Below are 19,557 nucleotides of genomic sequence, written 5' to 3' on the forward strand. Positions count from 1 at the left end.
TAAAACTGCATATAAAACACAAATGAGAGATGTTTTCCGATTATAAAAAAAAGTGTAAGGGGGAGAGATGTCCGATAAAGCCCAGAACTCAGGGAGCAATGGACCAATCCTTCTGTAGCCTGATGAGTCACTCTGTCGCAGAGAATACCCTCAACACTGAATAGTACACGTGCCCATTCTCATGGAGGTGATTAAGAGCACTTTGTAACGATGCATTCAACTTTAATTTATCGAAATACAACCTTTTTTAGAATGTACCATATGTCTGACCTTGCAGTGTAAGTACAACCTCAGGAAACATGACTCACAGTCCACGCTGCACACTACAAGGAAGAAGAACTCCAGAGGTGGGTCAAGGAAAGAGAATTATTCAAATGTTTATTCCGAGAAAATCAAATAAAAGAATAGGGATGAAAAGGAAAGATGTGCCTTTTAATATAGATCCTGCATGTTTACTCTCTACAACAAAGAAAAAGTCAGGCTGGTATTACCTGGAGAGAGCTAAGTAATATTTTGAATGCTCTTTCTGCTCTATAATTAAGTGTTTATATAGTCCTGTGCGGAAGCTCGGAAAGGTCTGGAAAGCGTCCCTGACCAGAGTGAATCATCTGAATGATGATGCTGGGAGGTAAAATAATGTTGATAGCTTGTGATAAACATGCCACACTCTCTAAAAGCTGAAAAGTCTGATGACTGCCAGAAAGCTTTGAAGTTAGATCTCACCTCCTAACCTACCACCATTTCACATCTCTGCTTGTTTTGTTTTGTTCTTATTAGGGAGCTGGCAAAGTCTCTGGGCACATCACCTAGAAGTCTACTGTATCAAACAAAGAAATAGATCAAAACCTTGACTTACTGTCTGTGTGTGTGTGTTTTTGTGGATGTGCATGTATAAATGCATTTATCTTAGTCATATGTAGTTAATAGGGCATCTTCTTATCCAGCAAGATGCACATTTTTCTAAATTGCATCTACAGAGTCAGTTTCCAGCTTGTGAAGCCTGTGACCTAGAAAGGCAGCAGAAACGTTTTTGGGTCAGGGGCTTTTTTTCCACTATGGTCCCTCCCTCTCTGTCATGCACACAGATGCACATCTTGGACTGGCAGGTAATGCAGGAGGGCCAGTTTTAGAGGATATCAAATATTCATTCGTGACTATGAAGTGCGGGCCAGGTTTTCTGGCCTGCAGGTATGCATGTATCCTGTGCTCCTTTATCACTGTCTGGCTGCACAGGCCCTGAGGTGCTAGATTCTTCACAGGGGTATGATTGGACAGTATGGGGAAGAGCCACCAGAGAGCAGGGCTCCCCTGAACCAGCCTTCTTTTGGCACAGTGAGCTAATGTAATATCATGTGTCAGGCTGAGTGTTCAGCCTAATACCTGTGTTGATGGATTAGTTCTACCAGCTGTTCGACCGTTGTGGCAATGTACCGGTCATGAACACACACCCAGACTGCACAACCAGAGTGGTACACTGCTTTGTCTATATCACATTTACTGTGAGTGCTTCATTATTTATGAGAAGATGTTTGTTCAGGAGCAATGTCTTCCTCAGACTAGACAAGAGGAAAATCAGTTGATCACAGCATTGCGTTACTGGACATTGGCACTGAATGTATTCATCCTGTGAGGTCCTGTGTGGTGTTCCAGTAACTTCTACAGATCTGATCCCCCAAAGAGGAGCCAAGGCATGAGAGAGAGAGAGAGAGAGAAAGAGAGAGAGGAGGGGAGAGAGAGAGAGAAAGAGAGAGAGAGAGAGAGAGAGAGAGAGAGAGAGAGAGAGAGAGAGACTCCATACACACTCGGTGGCGCTCAGAGGCTCCCTCTTTACTTTGCTGTCTCCTTCTCACTTTCCCTCTCAGCACTATCACACACCTCTAATGTTCTTCCATGTTTGCCGATGTAGCCTATATCCCCTCTGCTCCCCAAACTCCAACCCAGTTTAAGTAATTGATGGAGTGGAGGAAGGGGACTTGCACCCGATAAAGGAGCAGCTGTCAGCAACAGAGTTGCAATAAAGAAAATCGCCCGTGGGGATTGAAACAGAAGGAGACAGGCGGAGAAGGGCGAAGAAAAGGAAAGGCTGTTTCAGGTGACCGTGTCCCGATGGAAGCGCGCGGCATGTGTGATTAGGGAGCACCGCTTCTGGAAGCGCTCGCTTTGTTAAGGTGGATTACAAAAAGTGAACATCCTTCAGAACTGACCGGGTCCGCCTTCGCTCATTTCACTTGACGGATTATCTCAGAACCATGAATGTGTCGCCCCCAGAACGCAGGAAAAACATGCGAGAACTGGCTCTGGAGATTGGCATCCGAGTTCTGCTTTTCGGAGTTTTTGTGTAAGTAAAGCCTCGACTAGCTGAGTTTTCTGCTCTTTGAAAAATCTGTTCTGACATTATCTGCCCTGGCGATCACAGCGGGCTCATCCAGTGTCATGACCGAGTGTTATCCGTGTGCCCACTACACGCTTTAGACACCGAACTGCCGTATTCAGGTTCATTTGCCGCGGCGGGGTACTGGACGGACAGGTTTGTGCCGAGCCGCAGTTCAGCACCATGGACAGATCACTGCTGAACGAATAAGACAGTAGACAGACGCCGCGTTAACAGGTTGCAAAAACAAGTTGTATGTTCGGCAGCATTTTACTTTATTTCATGAATCTGTGCGTCACGATTCTTGGGATATATCCTAGTACCATTTTTTTCTGAGTAGAGATGACAAGAGATGGTTAGATAGAGAGACAGACGCTTTCTTTGACCACTTCACTCCCCCCAAAATAGACAGTGATACAAGGGAGCCCTGACTGCCCAGCTGACACAGTGATACAATGATGAGCACTTTTTTTTCGCAGCATGACACTTTGTGAGAAGGTTGTGCCTCACAGGCGCAGCCCTCAAAACTAACATAAATATGAATTATTAATTATTTGCCTGTCCTGAAGGTAGTAAGCTTTGTTTGCATCATGATTGTGTCACTTATTGATTTTCTGCTTGATATCTGAAAAAAAGCCCTAGGTCCTGTTATCTGAAATGACTGACCTTGCCGCAGCTTTCATTCCATCCATGGGAAAAAAAAAAGAAAAGTCAAAAATCAGCCCCTCTGATTTGGAGTGTGTAGCTGCATGCACTGCTTGCATAGCTTGTGTAGATTATCATTAATATCTGTCCTTGGGCTAAGTGGTGTAGCTATGTGTGCTGTCACCCTAAACGGATTATACAGCCAAGAAGAGCCTGATGCTGCACATTCACTGTTAAGGGAAAGAATGAAACATGTCAGAGAGGAGTCATTTCGCTTCCACACTGAAGCATCCTGATGTAGCCCATTGGTGTGTTTATGTGTGCGTGTGAGTCTGTGAGATACACATTTTTGTCTGATTTGTTGCTGTGTGTCAGGGCTCAAGGCCACATAAAAAACGATATGACACAATATCATCATCATCAGAAACAACTAACTGCTGTGATCTGCCAGAGACGTCCCAGTCACAAAGTCCTTGATGACTGTAATGAATTGGGTTTTAGTCCCCATATTCCCTCCTCAGTACACAGAAAGCAAGCTAAGGCTAATAAACTGTGTTTATTATGGAGCCCCATCAGTAAACATGATCTGCTTTGTGCAGCAGTGTCCCTAAACTGAGCACAACACATCAAATTAATTTAATTTTGCCATACACAAACACAGTGTCAGATGCAACAGTCCACACAACAACACACATGCTTAAAAATAGACACGTCATCTTTATATTTGAGCTGTGACATCTTGGCATCTTGGCCTACTGATATACTGATGTAATATTAGGGCAATGGACACTGGATGATTTATAATGTAGTTCTGTTTTTTATTTAGTTTGAAATATAAGTATAGCAGACATCATATACTACAACAACACAAATAACAACTGACTATGCTATGTAGAAGAAACAGTGATTCAGAGACATTATTTTTGACAGAAAAATACTGAGTTTCAGTCATATATGGTGACAGAGGGAGCATTTGGTCTGATACATATCTTTGGGACTACAGTAACGGTAATTGCTGTACTGAACAAGCTTTTCATCCATCAGATCAGAGACTTGCCCTCTGACCCTGAAGGCCAGCAGTTCCCTGTTCTTGTCTCACTTTGAAGCCTAAGGTGAATGCAGGATAATTGGGGTCAACTAGTCTGTTTTTCTTTCTCCACTGGAGGTGTAAAGGACAGTTTTTAGCTGTCGCCTTTTGTGTCTGCTGTTCATTGCAGGTGTAATTTACTGTCATTTTATCTGGGGAAGAAAATGGCAGCCATATAGGTTTATGTTTGTTTACCAGTAAGATTTTCCAGCCGTGATTCTTGATTCATTTCTTAATATCTTACTACTCCATTTAGAATCCTATTTCAGTATTAAATTTGACTGAATAGAACTGATTTTTCTAATTTTGCTGTGCATATTACTTCATAATTGTGAACATGTACCGAGGGATGCTGAAAATGACTCAATTAATCTTTTAGTTTGGTCTCTTAAGCAGATATGAATGCATCAGAGAAATGTCTTTAATCGGAGATCACACACGCAAGTTCTAAAATAATATAAACTGTAACACCAAAATACATAGAGCTTATTTTCTGTTGTACACATACAATACTCGACTGTTTTTTTTTCCTTCTCTAGCACACTTTATTCTCTGAGGATTGAGAATTCCCTACATTATTCACATTCAAATTTTGTAAAAGATGACCTGCCTTTAAGGGAATATTTCAATTTTTTTGCCCTTTCTTGCCAAGCTGCCTGTCTGTTCTAGGCCTCAGGAGGTGTACTGACCTTAGCGACGGGCCAAGTGTGTGACGTTAGGTCAACCCTGTGCTATCAAACCGCTAATGCCACGCAGTCATCATAGCTTGGTGAGCCTACCAGGAGTCACACATCTCCAGAGAGTGAAGCAAAAGTTCAATCTAAATGGAAATGGGTATTTGACATTTAACAAAGTGTCAAAAACAAAAGCTGAAAACTGAATTAGAAAAAGATAAAGCTATTTTTGTGCGCGGTTAGCTACTCAATATAGGATTACTTTCCTTGTAATCTGCAGCAAAACAAGCAAGAGCTTAGACAAATACCAAGAAGTCATTTCTTCCTCGAGTAGTTGTGAGGCAGAGCTCATGTCCTCAATCAATCAACAAACTCAGTATTTAAGTTTCCCTGCATTTGTTCCTCAGCTCACGGTAGATGATCAAACACAAGAAAATGCATGTAGATGCCAATAAATATCATTTGGCTCAATGGAGAACAGAAGAGAAAGAAAGAAGGACATCAAAACAAAAGGAAGGAGACAGAGGAGCAAGATAAAAATGGAGGACATGGAGTTAGGGAGATTTAGATTGTTTTTAGATTTTGCAGATTAAGACCTGAGGCACGACAGCAGCAAATAAAGAGCCACCAAAACCACTCTGAGAACTCCTATCAGTGCAATCTGAAAGCTGCTTGAGCGATTGTCCATCGCTGATGTAAACAACAAAATAGAGTAGATTTGTTGTCGCCACGGGTAACAATTTGAGCCGAAGCAGAATTGACTCTTTTATTGTAGAGAATTTTGGTGTGAGAGCAGGGGTTTTCACCCTCTCATGTTGATATGATCTCAGAATTTTAAGGATTTAGATATATAGTAGGTGTTGTCAAATGAGGTTGATTGTGTGTGCTCTAAAACACCATTCATCCCTCAAAACAGTGTTCTGCTCACTGCGTGTCATCCTCTCCTCTCAGAGGAGGGCTTTAGGAACAGCCCTGGGATACAGCCCAGAGCCTTGGCAAGTCTCAGAAAGCCTTGTGAGATGTTGGGGAAGAGGAGAATGTCAGGCCTTTAGACTGTTTAAGAATAAGCGGATTGTTTAGCTTGCATGTTAAGGATGGGGGCTCTTGTGCTTCGGTTTTGAGGAGAAAATCCCGTTGTAGAGGATTGGTTACGGTTATTTATGTTGTGGCTATTGGATTAATGATGAAAAACTTAGAGACAGTTTTGTGGCAATGTGTTGCCACTAAAGGCCCCTTTATACTGTGCAATTTCGGGCTGTTGGAGATGAAAGTTGACAGCTGTGAGAAAAACATGGTAATCTTTGGTTCATCAAACCAAAACGGCGGTCCTACATTACACTGTGAGACATATCTACCGACAACCAATTAGGAGCTTTGGCGACCAAAGACAGCCTGAGGCAAAAATCTGACAGTGTCAGAAATTTAGGACCAAATTTTCACAATATGACTGCTGCTACAACCCTCATCTACAAACAATCCAATCAGAATTCAACATAAAATGACACGGAATACACTTGCGAGCATGACATTTCATAACTGCAGTTTTTGAATAAAGTTTAGGGGGAAAACACACTCATTCTCCTTAATACGTCCATGGTACACAAAAAACAAAACTATGGAGGGGAAACGAAAAAGTGTGACTTTTGTGTGTATTTTCAAAACATAGGAGCACCTAGGAGCAGACAGATGACGTGAGCTGATGAAATGCCTGAAAATCGATATGATGCAATCTGACGCAGATTGTGACCAAGATTCTATCAATAGTTGTCTAGCACAATGTGACATGCAATAAACTTACACAATCATTGTTTAAGGCACTAAGGTGCCTTAAACACACATTCTCATTCACTATCCCAAACTCACAGATACTGGATGTATGTAAGAGATTTGCTGATAAAGAATGTGCTGCCGCAGGCCGCAGATGTGAGCATCACTTTAAATTTTTGTTAAATGGTGTTTAATATTAATTGCTGAAATGTGAAAAGGCTGCTGATACTGCCAATCCCACTGAAAATAGGCTTTTTCAGCTTTTGTTCTGTTTCACCAGTCTATGTGTTTTAGCCCAGATGACTCTCCCTGTGTTGAGAAGTTCACTCAAACTCAAACATCTACCATTTAAAACCAAGTATTTTTCTCAGAAGCTGGTTGACCAAAAAAGGGCAAGTGAATACCAGAGTTATATTCATCTTGTGTTTTGTTTCTGGCATATGTACAATATATAGACAATTGCTTGTCTACTTAAATGCCTTTTTTGCTTGTGAGTTTGTTTTGAAGTCTTTCTGTTTTTCTAGTGGCTGGAAATCACTTCTGAAGAATGTGACACATCTCTACCTAGAGTAATCTGCCGTTTGTTTACCTCTCACTGCCTGTATGATTATTGCTGTGTATTCTGTCTGTATGTTCCTTAATTTTGTCAGCTAACATCTAAGGCACTGAATCACAGGTCATCCAATTTGTAACCCTCATTATTTTAGAGATGACAGAAAACTGAGATTGCAAGCTTGACAAGTGACTGAGGCTGGAATGACAAGGAAAACATAGACAGGATGCTGCTGACACAAATTGATCAGAGAAAACAATTACCAAAAACATTGTGACCTCGAGGAACGGTCGGTTATTGATCTTTGTCTGAAATAGCACCGTGAGAACACCCATTGTTGTACTTGATTATGCAAAATCAACGTGATTAATTACTTGGTTCTTAAATGAGTAGCTGTTGAAAAGTGGCAGTCTATGCAGGGACACTCAATTAAACCAAACAAAAGAAAGACAATTTGACAAGTACAGTTGAAAGCATCAGTGAAAATATCAGGATGGGGAATCAATGCCAGATGTGAGGCTTTTAAATGTGTTGTATGCCTTGTGACTGTGGTGAATTTTGTATCTGAGAGGTCTGTGGAAAAAAATATGGATGGATGCAAAAACGGACAAACAGAAAAGGCCAAGGTCCAGAGATTTATATGAAAATGAAAAACAACTTAACAGGCAGAGAATGAAAAAGAATATAGTTGTTTATGTTTAGCAGACGGATAGGGCAGGGGACACAGACAAAAGGGAGAACAGCGTGGATCAGCAAACTCTGCAGGTGCTGTGGCAGAAATAAATGTGATTCCAATGAGAGCAGAAGCAGCTGACTATCAAATGAAGACCAGGGATTCCCTGACAGCTCAGACTGTCACCGCTCTAAGCTACTCTGGCATTTCATTCTCCACAATCGTTTGATCAGCTCATTATGTCTCGCTGTCCCTGCTGTCATTTATCCAACCTCATCTCTTTATCCCTCCATGGGCATCAGATCACTCCGTGTGTCCTCGTCACCATTTCTCCTTAAAGGAATACAGTGAGGTTTTTGTTGAAATCTCCCTTATCCATTAGATAATGAAAATTTACTGAAAGGACCAAAATCATAGGATAGCATATCATAGAACAGGAGATGCTATTTTTTTTAAAATGCCTCTCATACTGGCTGAGATAATTATAGTCGTTTTCCAACTGTTATCAATTTGTTCCTACAATACCCAACAGTCATTACTGGCATTGCGTTCTGACACGAACACAAGATTCTGGTGCAACTACAGCAGCAGGGGGCAGCAGAAACAAGCCATTTGGTACTCGGCAGGTAGCTCACACTTGAGGTTTTTAGAGCTTTTTCGCAGACAACAACTGACTGCTGTGGAGTAATAAACAAGAACCAAAACTGTCAAGTTGTGGGCCAGCTAACCAAAAATGTGCTGACTCGTTGGGTGATATTTCTCTGTAGGTTTGTCACTATAACTCCTTTAACAATACCCACAAATCATGTCATCCATTAATATACACATATTGAGTATAGTGACTTTAAGCATAGAAAATAACCATAAAATAGATGTTCTCTTGCCTCTGCTTGTTTGAAGACAGATTCAGGTCAGCATGATATTTAATCAAGACAGACATCTATGCATAATTTTGCCTTGAATTTATTACATCATTTCTCTATATTTAGGTGGCTTCACTTCTGTTAGCCTACATCCAGTCTGCACTTACATAACAAGGAGTTTTGGGAGAAATCATAACCATTTTCCAATTTAAAGTCCAACTGAAATTACATTTCATCCCTCCTTGCAACATGTTTTTGAAATGTATTGTTATTAGAATGAAGAAAAAAGGTCTTGGGCGTTGTGGAGGTTTGTTTGATTGACATTAGCTGCTAGGCTACCAGTGATACACCATAGGGTAAGGGGACAAATTGCTGTAGTTACAAGGCATGGACAGACAGCAAGTCGCTAACGGGGATTTTGAAGAGTAATGACCAAACCAGAATCTAACTGGACCGAAGTGACATTTTCAGATACATTAACATGCGGTAATGTGCTGCCGCTAATTAGCTATGTAGCCTGCTAACTGATGTTAGCGGTGCACTTTTCCCCAGTGAATGTTTATTTGGTGTTCAACAAGCTAAGGTGCAGTACAAGACGTGTGTTCATGTTCGTGAGTTTGACAAGAAGGAGACTTTAGCAGGAAAGCTAATGTGGGTTGTTGTTCAGAGTCTGTGGCTCTTATGTTGTGTAGCAGGATGCTATCAGGCTCAGTGTGACTGTCAGTTCTGCCTATGATCTAACACCAAGTTATTGCTTTATTCAAGATTTGATTTGTTGTATCCAAATAATATCAAAATAGTAACTCCAGTCACTAATAAGCAGAATGATATTTTCATGGAAATAATGTAAAATCATAATCATGAAATCAAAGAATTTAAAATATAAAAACCTCCCTTTTGGTGTCTGAAAGTGTGGAGTTATAGTGACATGTATTTAAAAACTTCTAATCTACAATTAATGACTTTTAGAGCTGTAGTCTTCCTCCTAAATCTGAATTAATTCCCAGCCCATTGCTATAGCTCTCATTACAAAATGAGATTAAGACAATTAATCAGAAGCCACCATGTTTACAGAGGTATTTAATCAATCAAATTCAGTCATTAACACTGCAGTCACAGAAAGGATTGTTATTATGCTGGTAGGTATTTTATAAATGACAATTTCATACGGATAATCATATGCTGGAGTTCAACTTCTACTGTCATATAATTACATTTTACATACTCTGACCCTTTGGAGGAATTTCTTGCTGCAGCATAGTATACTGTTAAATAGTTGTTCAACATTCAGTGTCTGGTGGTGATCAGATTTTCAAACAGAAGAACTTGTATCAAATATTGATGAGGGCAATAATTTACAGAGATATATTGTATGCTGTTACATGTAGGATACATGCCATAGTCATTCCATTTGTCTAGAAATGTTCTGTAAAAATGGTGATTTTCCTATAAGCCTATATATAATGAAGTATTTGAACCATGACTGGTGCTCAGGCAGACTGAGGAAATTCTGTAGACCTCGGAGGTGTGGATGGGGTGAAGAAGTGACAGTTCCTGTCGGAGCAGAGATGAAGATCCCTGCACTGCTTTACACTTCCTGCCATCATGATAATTCTATTCTTACCCCCAACACCCCCTCACCCTCTCTCTCACCTTCTCTTTCTGTCACTTCATCTCTCCATTGCGCCTTTCTCAGGTATTTTCTTAGATATGCTCCATTACTGTCATTTCCAGCCACATACTCTTATCTGTACAAAGACAGATGAGGGGTTGAGGAGATGAAAGAGCCTCCCTCCATTTAAGCAGTCTCCTGGCCCAAATCTCAAAAATATATAACAAGCAAGCCCCTCGCCTTCTGGAGCAGCCTTCTTCACGTCTATGAGTGTGTGTGTGTGTCCCTCAGCCCCCTGGGTTTTACTGTCAGACCAGACTCTTTCCTTGATGACTCCTCTGTGGTTTTCCTTCAGACAGTGGAGCGATAGCTCTTTGCTTCAGCAAGGTGAAACACATACAGTGTGTCATAGTCAAAAGGAAGTAAGGGGAAGAGGCACATCTGACAACTTTTCTGACTTTCTAACTTTAAGGTAAACAACCTTTGTTTTATCAAAGCAAAAAGTTCTGTCAAAGAAGAAAAAATTCTGCGACCCATATCAAATGTATATATTATAACTCCAACAGACAACATACAGGTATTTTTAGTTTTGACAGTCTGGAAGAAGCACGTATTGAACCGTGGACACCACACTGAATGAATATGACTAGAGTTGTGTCAATAGATAAAATCACACAAGAAGAAGAATTCTTGTGTATCACTTTACCAAAATGAAAGTGAGTACTGTTCAAAAACAAATATCTTTCCTCATATGGATGGATGGATTATAAAATAATTATTATTTTTCCAACTTACACCTATTGTGCAAGTTGTCCCAATTTCAGTTGTAAAAATCTAACTAACTCAAATCATCTTAACCAAACAGAGCGAGGACTAGATCAGAACTTCACACTTCATGACTGCCAGCTAACATTGGCCCAGACTAGAACAGACTCAGTCAAACTTCACTTTTTATTCTTCAAATTCAAGTATGACATCAAGCCCCTGCACACTTCAATGGTACACACACACACACAGGTGTTTTCACTTGACTTGTGTCAGGACTGTGTGGGTAAAGACTTCTTGATTGAATTGCCTGTGACTCCTATTAGTTGTGTGGCACCTGTAAGGGTGGGGTTATGCTCACATTACATGCTACAGTGGCCCAAATCCATTTTTTTTGCCTCCAAGTGACTCATGTCTGATTTTTTCACAGAAGTGTGAACAAACCAAATCAAAGTTTTTTATATCAGATCTGGGCCACTTGCAAATATGGTCTTAGATCTGATTCATAACCAATCTCTGGCTATGTGACAGCTGTCAGATTGGAATTCATGTTTTTTTTTTTTTTTAACATCTCACTTCTCTGCACATTCGCATATCGCCTGTCATCATCATTCAGTGTCAACACCTCACAGCTCACTAAAAATAAACATGTTGCCTTCTCGCTCTCACCATCTGTATTGTTTCCTGACCTCCACGAAAAATAATTCTAGACATGTATGCAAGCACAGCCATGTCATCCATGTTTGTGATTTGACTGTTGCACAAATTACGTTATTGTTCTTGTACACACGTTGCTCACATTTCAGTTAAATCTGTGCATGCATGGCAGTTTAGGGCCTCATTGGTGTTCACACAAAAGAAATGTGAATGTGAACCATCAACACATAAAGATCGGATTTGACTGAAAGATCAGAATTGAGCACCAAGGCCTGTAATGTGAGCAAAACCCGAGTTCTTCCAGAGTCTTTATGGAGTTTGTGATCCCCAGAAGTTGAAACAGCACTATTACCTTGTTACCTATCTTGTGTTCCATAAAAGTGATGGGTGTCGGAAAAGTTTCTCCAGGGAAAACCATTCAGAAATAATTCTTTTTGATCCTCCAAAGTCAACAAAGATTTTATAAAAACATCTTAGCTCTCTTTTTACAAATGTCAAATCTGCAGCCAGAAACCATAGGTGTAATATTTGACAGTGACCTCACGTTTGAAAAACAAGTTACAAAAGTAGTACAGTCATGTTTTTATCAACTGAAGAGCATCTCAAAAGTCAAGTCTTTTCCCTCTCAACCTGATCTTGAGAAGGTCATTCACGCTTTTATTATCATCTCAGTTGGGTTTTTGTAATTCATTGTATTCAGGGTTAAGCCAAAAATGGTCTCACACCTTCAGCTGGTACAAAACACAGCTGCACAGCTTTTAACAAATACCAAAAGACAAGATCATATCACTCCTGTTTTAGCCTCTCTACACTTGTTACCAGTCAGTTTTAGAATCGATTTTAAGATTTTATTGCTTACCTTGTACCTTTCAGCTACACTGCTGAGTTATTACTTCCCTGCAACACAGCCTCAGGTCTTCAGACAAGGGCCTTTTGGCTGTGTCTAGGTCAGACTAAAGGTAACTGGGCTTTCGTAGTCAAGGCCCCTCAGCCCTGGACCCCCTGCCTGAAGATCTGAGGCTTGCAGAAACATAGACATCTTTTAAATCACTTTTCAAAACTTTTTTAATCTTTTTAAAAAGGCCTTTATTTAATTTATGTGACAATGTTTTATTTCCAGCATGTCACCTGTTTTATGACTACTTTTGTTTTATTGTTTTTGTTTTTGTTATTATTTATATTTTTTTATTTGTATTCTATTTTAATGTAATTGTCATTATATTTATATTTTGCCATTTTAACAATCCATGTCATTGAGCAAATATGCACTGGAACTTAAACACCTAAATGAAACAGACCTATAATTTATGTTACACACAAATACCTCTAATATTATGATATGATTTCTACTCCCAAGCCATTTTGAGAAAAATCATTAAGAAAGTAAATATGATGACCGGTCAGATAGAAGCATTCATAGTTCATTCATAGTTTTATTCATAGTTTAATGACAGATTCTTTAAAAAGGAGCGGATTGGTTTAAACTCCTTTTTTTCTGTTTAGCCATCAATCATTTCCCCCACACATGTGTCTGTTGCATGTTTGTTTTGGAGACTATATTCTGCATTTGATTGACATTAGAGGCAATTAAAACAGGGGGCACCTGGGTTGGTTGAACAGATTTCTGGGGGCTGGGTGTCACTTCGCTTTTGCAAGCATCCTCCACACCTCAAAATGAGGTTAATCAAAGAGATGAAATGAAAACACCTGTGTGAACATGCAGGGTCTTTAACTCAAGGTGGATTCATCCTAACAGTGCATCCCCTGTGTGTATGTTAATTGTATGTTCAGTGGGAATATTTGTGTTCTTCCTACTACCCACAGATTTTGTTTATTTGCACATGCAGATTTAACAAAAAAAGTAATATAATTTTCTTGCAAATGAGACAAACAAATCCCTGCTAAGGCAATATCACCCTCCTCAAGAAAATGAGGAAAAAAACAAGATGACAAAGGATTATTTTCTGGGAAAAAATCTAAGTGATATGAAAACTCATTACAGGGAAGAGTGGTAGGCAGAAGACAAAAGAATAACCAGGAAGGGAAATAAAATGAAATCAAACAGCCATGAAACTTGAACAGCCTGAGGCAGGAAATGTGAATGTGCAATGAGAAAACATTCAATATATACACTCTTAACAGATCAGCAGATGTATTGTGAGTGAGTATGACCTCCCCTGAGTGTGGGAGGTCATGCACAGTTAGAGTACGTGCATCTGCCTTCATAGTTAGTGTGTGTATGTGTGTGTGTGTGCAGCTATTAGTGTACCTTGGCTTCTGTTGCTGTTAATGGCCAGCTTTAACGCTCTGTGGGGACATGTGTGCTCCACCTTCCTTTGAAAGAACAAAGAGCGCAAATCTGGAATTTCTCTCCTATTGCTGTCGACTTTGACATTTGCCAGGATGAACAATGACCATGACAGCACTGATAAATGTCAGCCTGGTGTCATTCCCGTGTCTGTGTCCAACATCATAGCCCACAGTGTGGGTAATCAGGGTGTCTCTGTCTATATGTTCCATCCTCCCTTCTTCTGTCTTTCTCTCTGACACTCAAAACATGCCTAGCTTAATAACCCCTACACACAACCAAAAGCACACACACACACACCTCAGAGTTTCTTTATATACCCACTTTAAAGCTTCTGCCTTGAGCTAAACAAAGATTCCCTAACCTCTGAGATGACCGTTGATGTCACTTATTCTGCGTGCAGAATTAATTATCTCTGCCTGAGCAGGCCTGTTTTTATTTTTTGATAATCATCAGAACTCAGATTTGACCTTTGTAGATAAAAACATTTTCAAGGTTAACTGATAAAGACGTACAGTAATTTCCATGGGTATTCACCCTTCAGCAACTATGGTGTAGCTAAAGGTCGCAGGATAATTACATAACACTGAAGTGAATGTAGCTGGAATAAACTCTTGTCCTAAATATATATATGTATGTAGTTATTAAAGGAACAATCCACCATAAATCACTTCAACGCTGTTAATAAAGTTGTTGTTGTATCTGGCAAATGTGGGCAACAGTGGAGTTTGAAAGCAAGAGTGTCTCTCTAAAACATTGATGATTATAATCAGGTTTTGCTTCCAATTGCTCAAAATTGTGGAGCAAATTATTATTTTTTTTTAGAGATTTGTCATTTTGAGATATTGTTGAAGAGAGAGATCTCTTATCTCAAATAATAGCCTCAATAGGGTGAAATTTTACCCAAAATAGGCATTTTGAGTTGAGTTTGAGTGCAAATTATTTTTTCTTACCAACACTGCAATCCACAGTTAACTGGACAATACCCAAACAATAGGCATGAATTTACTACATGTACAACAACACATCCTCATAATTAAATGACCACATAGGTCAATTGTACCATGTACTCTCAAATGACCCATAGCAGTGTTGTCTAATGCGTCGCCTCTACTAGTGCTTTCCAAAACCATTACAAATTACTGTAAAAAAACAGTGGTCTCCTGCAGTTAAGTCCACTTTTTGCTATCTATCTATCTAGCCATCCACCCAACCTGCCTCCTCATAATATAGAAATTTTTCACCTAATATAGATGACATCTGAACTGCGTCACTTCTCTGGATCATAATTACTACGGCTGCTAGATGGCGTCTGTCACTCAAACGTAACTATAGGTCGTTTTTTCTAGCGGAATTTTCTACCTATACTGTTGTTTTTATTCTGAGGACAGGCTGTTTACAAAATTATTCTACATTTTGAGAAATATGCCTATTTACTTACTTTCCAAGAGTTAGATGACAGGATCAATACCACTCTCATGTCCAGGCCCAGACTGGCAATCGGGAGCACTGGGACTTTTGTCCAGTGGCCTGGCCTGCTAAATGGCACAAAAAGCCTGCCGCAGGCCACAGATTTTTTTTTTTTTGACCTTGAATGCAACACTGCCCTGCGTGCAGTGCCAACCAGGCGCTATAAAAGTAGAGAGCGAGTGGAGAGAGAGAGAGAGTTGTTGTTACACATTTCCTTTGGCAGTAGTGCATTTAGTACGGCTAAATGACTTGGCAGCAGAGAGGGAGAGAGGGAAAAAAAGAAAGATAAAGCTAGCTAGCTAACGTTTGCTACCTAGCTAACGAAGCTAATGTTACTGATGTGTCATCATCATCCATTGTAAATATTAAAGCTGCCAAGAAACTGGACAATCAATAGTAAAAGTGGTAGTTCTATTTATAATTTCCTCAAAAACATTGATGGCATAATTGGCATATCTAGCCTAGTTAATGTGGTCAATATTATTTGAAAATTCATTTGTTTTGGAGAAAATTTCAGTCAGTGAGTTCATACTTTGAGCTCATAATTTGAAATTATTGAGACAACACAACATCTTCTGCCAAAAAAATTGTTTTAAACAGGTGTATTCAAACTTCTGATGGGTGTATATCAGTAAACAGAATAGGGTATTGTGCTCTTGCTCTTTTCTTTGAATAAATAGAGAGAGAGTGGTTAACTGTATTATATTGGTACATTAAAAGATATGGCGTGCTCTTGCTTTTTTTCTTTTTGAAGGTGGAGAGAGTAGCATTTGTGCCACAGCAGTAGTAGTAATGTCGTCTCCCTCCTTAATGATATGTACCTTTGGTTTTATTTGAGCCCATAACAGTACATTGTATTAAGCAGTTGTTGGCTCACTAGTTTGTTATTCATATGCACTAAAATGCAGGACATCAAGTCTTTGTAACTAAAATTTTCCTAGCGGGCTACCCCCAGACCCCCATTTATAAAGTGGCCTGACTGGGGCTATATTCGCGCTATATTTCCCGGCCTGAATGATTTTCCCAGTCCGGCCATCTCTGTTTTAAGTACGGAGCTGGAGCCAGGAGGCGATTACCCTAGCTTAGCATTAAAAACTGGAAGCAGGGGGAATATAGCCAGAGATGCTCTGGTTATACAGAAGTACTGGGAGGGTGTTTAAACTTTTAATTGTCAAAAAACAGATACAGCACATTAACTATCCCTAAATCCACAAATTGACATTTTTCACATGTCTCTTTATGTACACATTAAACTAACAAGATACATAATTTTAATTAGAGAGCTTAACATGCACTTAATGCACAGACATGAGATTGATATTGATCCTCTCATCTAACTCTCAGAAAGTGTTTTTCCCAAAATGTTGAGCTATTTCTTTAAATGCAGTAGTTTGGGTATTGCCAAAAGTCATTGTGAGAAAATGAGTCAGTCAAGTCGTAGAAAAGTGGGTATCAAAAAAGTTAACTGCAACACTTCATCTCAACACATTTAAGTCACTGCAATATAAGAGCATCCAAGGGTGACATTTTGCTCTATACAGCGCAACAGAGAAAGAGACAGCTCAATAGATCTGATGAGCCGACACCAATGGGCCGTTAAAGTTGATGCATTTACTCAGCAAGCTCAATGAACATAAGCCTTGGACCTGTGGAGCATTTGCAAAGCCTGCTGGCAAATCATCTGCGCGTAGCAGCTTGGCTCCTTGCTTTCCTGCTGTGGGTGGGAAACTTATCTCTCCATGCCCCCCCACCATGCTTCCTTGATTCCTCGATCCCCCTGTGTCCCCTGGCCATGTCCTAACAGCTTCAGACCAGTGCATTTCCTAATACCTGCCTACAGGTTTCTGACCTTTCTGAAAGTGTCTCCAGGGCGTTTATCGTGACCAGACACCTGTAGTCAGACCAAGCCATCCCTCATTTTGCTTTTCATTAAACTGTGTCTTTAATACGCCTTATTGAATTAGCCAGTGTGAATGGCTAATTAAATAAAAAATTTAAAAATGAAGCCTGTCCTCCATATCCCCCACCAGCAGTTTGCGTGACAAGCAAAGGATGGCGTTTTTTTTCCTCTCCCCTTTAGCCAACTTCAGAGGGGATATCTCCAGGGAAGCCAGAGCAAGCTGAGTGTCACTCAGCATCTATCCTGCTCCCCTCAAGTCTCCCCTGCCTGTGACAGGATCGGTGCTGTGCATTCCTGACACGTTTGGTCAAGGCCCTCACAGTAACCACTAATACACACACAGATGGAGAGAGAGGGGATGTGACATTTATTGCACACGCACAATTCTTACTTGCATAGCAGAGTAAGTATAAAGAAGACACTAGGATCTCAGTAATTACCTTGATTCAATGTGATCATATTAGCTTTGCAGTTTGCTGTATGGGAAAATCCGATGAGGATATTAATATTATGAGTGTATTTTTCCCCAGAGCAGGCGTATGAATGTTGTTTGCACTTTCGTTCTGTCTCTAATAGCCTTTATAGCCTTTAAATCTATTGCCATAAACAGCCTCTCTTCCAGCTTTATTACCTAATGTTTCTGCACATTTCCCTGCAGTTTATTCTTTTTAGCAAAAAAATACAGTCTCATTTCATAATTTTAGGTTTCTCAAATCCAAATGGAATCTACAAGGTTGATTGTTACTTGCCTGATTGAAACTTCTGATCCTAAAATGCGCAGTTATGCCTCAGCCCCTTGATAATCAACACCACTTGTACACAAGCATTAGTTGTCAATGCAGCAGCGTGCTCTGGTTTATGGATCCAATAATGAAGGAAATAAAGCAGCACAGTTAAATCAAGAACGTATCCTCAGTCTGTCAGTGCTCGCCCCTCTTTCTCCACTATGACCCACACCTAATCGAATTGCAGCAGCAGAAGCGCTTTATTAAATCACAGATACCCGGTTGTCTTTATTTTAATCCAGTTGTGCCAGAAGAGTAAGATTTGATTTTGCTGGAATAGCAAAAGCATGTTTTTTTTTTTCCTGTGCAGAGTAAGAAAGTAATTTAAGTGAAACCCTGTGCTGTGCAACTTCCTGCAGTGTTGAGTGTATAAGTTGTGGATTTGTGACAGACCGAGGCTCACCTGCTGTGGCTGTCATCCATCACTTATTACAAATTTCTCTCTTGTAGGTTAAAACATTGTAGCAGCACATTTCACAGGTGCACAACTCTAGAAGGCTGATGGGAAGAAGTAACGCTATGAACGCATGTGCATTTACTGTATTCCTTTAAGACCTGAAAAATCTGTTTAAAACTGGGTTCATGGTGCATTTTAGGTATTTTTTAGGTACAGCTGTGCAATCTTATGGAACCCAATTCACAGTAACCCGGCAGCTAATATTGCCTTTGTAATGATAGTGTGGGGTTTGCCAAAATTGTTCAACACAGTACATGCCAGAAAGTGCATAAAATGTGCACTTTTTACTAATATGACATTACTCTATTCTACTTTTAACTTTATATTAATGGCAACCTATCTTGCTCATTTTCAAAATCCTGTGTATCCTGCCTGTCTGGTCCTTCATGCAAATTAAAGCATTAATATGTGCAATGTGTGTGAAGTGAGGTCGAATCAGCTTTATGAGAATTCTTCAAAAATCCATAAATAGAAAAGGAAAGTGAAACCTAGCAGACTGAGATCAAACACTTTGATCAAGCGCATCAATTACATAGAATTAAAAGCGGATCTTTAAATGTTTTTTAAAATGTCAGCATTTTCATATTTTTGAAGGGCTAGTTTTACAGTCTGAGCCTGACCACCCTTTTAATTTGAAACTGGACTGTGCAACAACCAAAGGCCAATGCTCAGAGAATTTAGAGCTTAGAGGTGTTGAGTGGCTGTCAAAGCAGTACGTTGCTGATTTGGCCTCTCCAGAACAACCCGTCTGTGTGCCAGCCTCCTCTGGGACAAAAACTGGCCAGGAATCAGCCAGCGAAGAGTCTGTTCCAGCACTGACTGCTCTCTTGCTTCATATCTCTTAACATTTCTCCCAGAACTTCTCCATATTTTCATTTCTACCTATATTTATTCTATATATATATATTTTTTTTTTTACCATATTTTTACTTATAAAACATATTGAGGCCCAAGCTTTCATCATCCACCA

At 39.9% G+C, this 19,557-nt stretch overlaps 1 protein-coding gene across 1 annotated transcript in view; it reads left to right on the forward strand.

Annotated features, from left to right (window-relative positions):
- The first annotated feature begins 1,888 nt into the window (after positions 1 to 1,888).
- The window catches only part of plpp4 (phospholipid phosphatase 4), a 48,732-nt gene continuing 31,063 nt past the window's right edge, over positions 1,889 to 19,557 (forward strand). Inside the window, exon 1 of the mRNA XM_067609617.1 lies at positions 1,889 to 2,338. Coding sequence (XP_067465718.1) covers positions 2,250 to 2,338 — 89 coding nt within the window. The 5' untranslated portion in view covers positions 1,889 to 2,249. The remainder of the gene's footprint in view (positions 2,339 to 19,557) is intronic.

Source organism: Thunnus thynnus, chromosome 14, assembly GCF_963924715.1.
Source record: "Thunnus thynnus chromosome 14, fThuThy2.1, whole genome shotgun sequence".
In the NCBI taxonomy this organism is placed as follows: Eukaryota; Metazoa; Chordata; class Actinopteri; order Scombriformes; family Scombridae; genus Thunnus; species Thunnus thynnus.